Source organism: Mustela lutreola, chromosome 1 (assembly GCF_030435805.1).
Source record: "Mustela lutreola isolate mMusLut2 chromosome 1, mMusLut2.pri, whole genome shotgun sequence".
Lineage (NCBI taxonomy): Eukaryota > Metazoa > Chordata > Mammalia > Carnivora > Mustelidae > Mustela > Mustela lutreola.
Window position 1 is genome coordinate 199890205 of NC_081290.1, and position 6000 is coordinate 199896204.

A 6000-nucleotide genomic window follows, 5' to 3' on the forward strand; every position below is an offset into this window, starting at 1 on the left:
TAATGATAAGGTGACCAAATTTCACTTGGGTGAAGGATTTGAATAGACCTCTGTCTCAAGAAAACATATGGCTGGCCCATAAGCACAGGAAAAGATGCTCCTCTTCATCAGTCCTCAGGGAAATGTAACTCACAAGCATGGGGTACCACGGCCTTCCCTCTGGCGTGGCTGGTATCAGAAAGACATACCATCACGTACTGGTGAGGATATGGAGAATTGGATCCCTCATAGACTGCTGATTGGAACATGGTGCAATCGCTTTGGCAAATAGTCCGGAAGGTACAAAAAACAAAAAACAAAAAAACAGACTTACCATATAACGCAGCAATCCCAATTGTACGGATACACCCAAAAGAAGTGAACAGATGTTTCTGTACCCTCTTCACAGCAGCACTGTTCACAACAGCCAAAAGGTAGTAGCAACCTCCGCGTCTCTCCAGGGATGAATGGGTAAATGGAATATGATTTGTTCCCACAATGGCTATTAGTTGGCCATAAAAAGGAATTGAAGTATTGATCTAGGCTACAGCATGGATGACCCTTGAAAGCATCTCATGCTGAGTGAAAAGACGCCAGTGGCAAAGGATGACATATTGTGTAACTCAATTCATATGAAATAGCAAGAACAGGCAAATCTGTAGAGACAAAAGGCAGATGAGTGGTTGCCTAGGGTTGGCAGGGGGGCAAGGCCTGGGACAAAATACAGGTGACTGTTAATGGGTATGGGGTTTCTTTTGTGGGGTGCTAAGAATGTTTTAAAATTGGATTCTGGGGTGCCTGGGTGGCTCAGTGGGTTAAGCCTCTGCCTTCGGCTCAGGTCATGATCTTAGGGTCTTGGGATCGAGTTCCGCATCAGGCTCTCTGCTCAGCAGGGAGCCTGCTTCCTCTTTTCTCTCTGCCTGCCTCTCTGCCTACTTGTGATCTCTCTGTCAAATAAATAAATAAAATCTTTAAAAAATAATAAAATAAAATTGGATTCTGGTGATAGTTGTACAATTCTGACTGTACAAAAGATCACTTAGTTGTCACTAGGAAGTGTATGGTATGTGAATTTTATCTCAATAAAGCTGTTTAAAACAAGAATTTCTGGCTTATTGAGTTACTGCCTTCATTCCTACAGTTCAGCACCCAGAGGTCCTGTGCTTCTCTTGAAAGAAAGAGGTATAATTGATTGATAAGTATTTACTAACTGTGTAAAATTAGTTGAAAGTGATTTGTCTGGAGCACGAAGCAAGGGAAAGTTGCAGGATTTACCTTCAAGGAACCTCTGTTCAAGTACAGAAGATAAGATTAAGTGGGTTATGTAAGTAGCACAATACATTTCACTCCTAATTATCCGTGCTAATCCAGGTCCTCCTGAAGCGCGTGGCACTAGCTGCCCAGGAAAGCTACAAGGACACCAAGTCAGAGCTCAGGGACCGTCTGTGATATTCTTAAGTAACATACACGTCTTTTTAAAGTTCTGCCTTTGTAAGTTACGGTATTCTCGACATCACACATTGGGACAATAAATGTGCAAGTCCATTGCGATCAGCCAAGGCTATTTGGCGCGCTGTTACATTTCTTGCTCTGTATCTTTCTTCCCCTGCAGTTGTTGAACGTCTGCTCCCTGGAGCGACAGAGTGGGAGGAGCAGGCAAGTAAATGTGCAGGGACAGTGGTTTGTGAAAAGTGCTCTAACGGAGGAAGGGGAAGAGCTCACCTTGCCCCTGGTGGAGGGCCTCTGGCGTGGACCTGGGAGGTCAGGGAAGGCTCCCCACAGGAGCACCCTGCAAGCTGAGTTCCTCAGGGGAGGAGAGTGGGGAGTTGGGTTCTGCAGAGCAGGAAGAGTTCTTGCTCTCTTGTGTACGTTGTATCTGTTGGTCACCCTAGTCATCCCCCTGTGAGAGGAGGTGGTATCATCTCGGTTTCGTAGACTAGGAAGCTGAGGCTCAGTCTTTCAGGAACTCTCCCAAAGACGCAGCTGTAAGAATTCAACTGCCCGTAGTGATTCAACTTTCGAAACTGGCTGGAACTTACTATTATTCTCTATTCCATCTTTGAGCCATTCAGTTGTATATCTCTTGTAACATTTTTTCTTACAGAAATACTTACACATGATCATTGTACCAAAAAAATAGAGACTACTAAAAAAAAGAGAGAGAGAGAGAGAAAGAAAGAAAGAAAGAAAGAAAAAAAATTCTTCAGAGAGAGAGAGAGAGAGAGAAAGAAAGAAAGAAAGAAAGATGAAAAATTCTTCATGATCCTGACACTGAAAACAGGTCATCCGTCCTCCAGATTGGGTTATGCTGGTTTATAACCTGTTTTCCACAAAAGTACGTTAATGATATTTCCCATGTCATTAAACATTCTACACAAATGATTGTAATGTTTATCAAGTATTCTCTCTCTGGGATATGCTATAATTATCTACTCAATCATATAACTAAACTTTAAAGTATCCCCCCCCCCCCAATTTTTGCTGTTACAACCAACTTTTTGATGAACTTTTCTACAGATCAGTCTTCATCTCAGTCTTTGATGACTTACTTAGAAGTGAAATTTCTTGTCCGAGTATACACATCTTAAGACTTAATTTGAATTCTCAGTTTCCCTTTTGAGAAGGTTGTACCAATGACACTTCCACACTGGAGTATTTATTTTCCTGCTTGCTATAAATATTGGCTTTTTACCTTGTCAGCTTGATAGGTACTGCTTTAATATTTTAATTGTTATTTCTTTCCTTATTGTTGAAGTTGGATTATTTAATGTGTTTGTGATCATTTTATTTAAAGCCAAAATATGAGATACTCACTGAAAGTACATTGAACATTTAAAGAATGAACATATCTTGGGGGCGCCTGGGTGGCTCAGTCAGTTAAGTGTGTTCCTTTGGTCATGATCTTGGGGTCCTGGGGTCAAGCCCCATGTCGGGCTCACTGATCAGTGGGGAGTCCCTCTGCTAACCACCCACTCCTCCTAGCACGTGTTCTCTCTCTCTTTCTCTCTTTCACATAAGTAAATAAAATCCTTTTTAAAAGGGGTGCCTAGGTGGCTCAGTTGGTTAAGCGACTGCCTTCAGCTCAGGTCATGATCCCAGGGTCCTGGGATCGAGTCTTGCATCAGGCTCCCTGCTCAATTGGGGAGCCTGCTTCCCCTTTTCCCTCTGCCTACTTGTGTTCTTTCTCCCTCTGTCAAATAAATAAATAAAATCTTTTTTAAAAAATCCTTTTTAAAATGTCACTCTAAAATAATAATAATGACAATAATAAAAAGAATGAAGATGTCTTTATACTCTACAGGTGATGGGTTGAAAATACCTTTTGCCAGGCCATCGCTGCTGGGAAGGAACCCTATAGACCCTCTTGAGTGGGAAAGTGGAGGGAGGGAGTTATTTATTAGATTTAATGACTGTTTTTTTCTCCCACGAAGGTTCTTAAAGGTGGACAGGAAGCACCTACAAAACCCAAAGGTCGTCCCAAGAAGAACTCCATCCCCACATCAGAAGAGATTGAAGCTGAAGAGAAAATGCACAGCCAGGCCCAGAGCCAGGAGCGCCTTGCACCCTCCCAGGGACAGGAGGAGCTCTGTGACCCCCAGGAATCGGAAGCATGCGACGTCTCCGTAGAGGTGGCAGAGCCCCCCGGCCAGCCCCAGGAGTTGCCAATAGCCTCTTCGGAACCCCCACCATCAAGCTAAAATAAAAACTCAATTGGGGGAAGGGGAAGATGGGGAGGAATGGAAAGAGGGAAGTCAGGGAGAATAGAGAGAGATACGCTCCCCAAAGCCTGGTAAACTCGGCGAGAAGAGATCCATGTCTCCCAGCCCCCACGGGTCTCAGTGGTTTTCATCACAAGCATTTGATGAAGACCTGCTTGCCTTAGGCCTTTCTCTTCCTGAAAGGCTGTTTTAGCCACCGGATGCCCTTGATGAAGGGAGACAGTGCCTTGGAACTGCCTGCCCCTGCTGGGGCGAGGGCTGCGGGGCTGGGTACCAGAACCCACCCCCGGGGTCTGGCACGGCGGGGGGCTGCCCCGGCTCTCTCCCTCCAGCCCCTGCACAGCCCGTCATCAAAGCAGAGAGATCATGGTGGAGCCCGGGCCGCAAGCCTGGCCTCCTTCCTAACTCAGCACTTATTTCTGTCGTTTTAAAAGAGAATTTAATGTTTTTGGTTGTTTTTTGGGGGTGGGGGCGGGGGGTGGGGCCGGGCTGGTGAGGGTGGGCAAAAAAGGGTGGGGGAAGCAAGTTCTGAGTTATTAGAGTTGTTTCTGAATAAAGTTCGTTTGAAGACCCGTGTGCCTTTGTACCCATTCTCAGTCAGGTGACCCAAGAGCGGAGAAGCCCTGGTTTTCTCGCTTTATTGAGTTGCCCTCCCCGAAGCTGCCAAGCAGATTCTGTTAAGATAACTTCTATTTTTTAATTAAAAATAAATCTTTCAAAAGGATTGGGTATTTTGTGTCTTCTGGGGAGTATATTTAGCCCTGTCTGGATACGGCTTGTGGAAAGACCCGGAGAGATAGCCCAGCTCCGCAGGCTTTCATTTTGCCCACTATAAAATAGAAGATGGGTCTCTGCCCATCACCCCTCCCACCGCCTTCTGCCAGAGCCGCTCTGCCGTCAGCCACTTTCCACCGTGGGCTTCCAGCTTTAAAAACGGCTTCACTTTCTTGAAGAGCACATAATAAATGTACGAGCTTCCAAAGTCAAACAAAAAGAAGTCTTGCTTCTCTGCGCCCCCAACTCCCGTACCCCCTCCCCCCCCCCATCCTGCACAGGTAACCATTTTTATGGGTTTCTTGTTTATCTTTATTAAGTATCCATTTGGGTGATGGGCTCGGCAGCTTTTAGCAAAAGAAGATTTGAGAGCTTCTTGGCTAGAGGTGCTCTGCGATTTTAAATTTAAAACGATGTCCCACTTTCAGGAAGACCAGGAAAGAGGGAGGCCCTGGACTCACTGAAGGTGGAAAACTCTGACCCTTTCTTATCTGATTGTTGTGCGGAGTGGGGGAGGGGGGCGGGGGGGGTGGTGCTGAGCCCATAGATGGCCTGAGGGGCAGAGCGCCAAGCTCACCGACTAGCAATTCTTTTTTTTTTTTTTTTTTTTAAGATTTTTATCTATTTATTTGACAGAGAGATCACAAGCAGTCAGAGAGAGAGAGAGAGAGAGGAGGAAGCAGGCTCCCCGCCAAGCAGAGAGCCCGATGCAGGACTCGATCCCAGAACCCTGGGATCATGACCCGAGCCGAAGGCAAAGACTTAACCCACTGAGCCACCCAGGAGCCCCCCAACTAGCAATTCTTGATCACGTGGTAACTCTGCCCAGTTGTGGGCTCAGGAAACATCTACCCGCTTTCGTAATGGCTGCAACTAGGGAGCAGAACCTGCTGCTGTAAAACAACTCATGTCATTTTTTGGAAAGTCACATGGGGATGACCTGCTTGTTTTCAACCATCAGGCCACCAGTATCCCCCCGTTAACACCGCCAATCAGAGTGACTGCGATTTCGACTTGGCTAGGCAGCGCCTCCTTTCCCTTTGCTCTCGAGATCAGCAAAAAGAAAGCCAGTCATTTGCCTGCCTCTTGTGAACAAAGGAGCTGAGGATTTGGCCTCTGAGAACCAGTTTGTGCAGACCACACCCAGCTGCAGGTGAGGTTTCTGGAGGTTTCTGGGGCTGTGTACGTGGGACGCTGCCTTCTGCACCTCGAGCCCATTCCCCCCCCAGGACAGGTTTACGATCTGCCTGCCAAGGGGGGGGGGGACCCAGTGAGCTGGCGTGTACCCCTGGCCACAGGAAGCAGATGGGTCTGTGTTAATCGGGGCTCAGTTCTAAGGAACTGCTCTGTCCTGTCCAGCCCCAACCTGGAAAGACTTTGCATTAGGATGCTGTTTTCCTGTAGTGGTTTTCGGTCTCTTGTCGTGGGCTCTCACAACGTCCCCTTCTGAGGGGTCTGACACTGACCGTTGTCACACACAATTAATCCTGAGCTAGACTTCCGGGCACTGTTTCTGACTTGTGACCCT

The 6000-nt window shown here is 46.7% G+C and overlaps 1 protein-coding gene across 1 annotated transcript in view; it reads left to right on the forward strand.

The window, feature by feature from the left end:
• The window catches only part of BARX2 (BARX homeobox 2), a 72700-nt gene extending 68532 nt beyond the window's left edge, over positions 1 to 4168 (forward strand). The window contains exon 4 of the mRNA XM_059184875.1: positions 3411 to 4168. Coding sequence (XP_059040858.1) covers positions 3411 to 3677 — 267 coding nt within the window. The 3' untranslated portion in view covers positions 3678 to 4168. The remainder of the gene's footprint in view (positions 1 to 3410) is intronic.
• The last annotated feature ends 1832 nt before the right edge of the window (positions 4169 to 6000 follow it).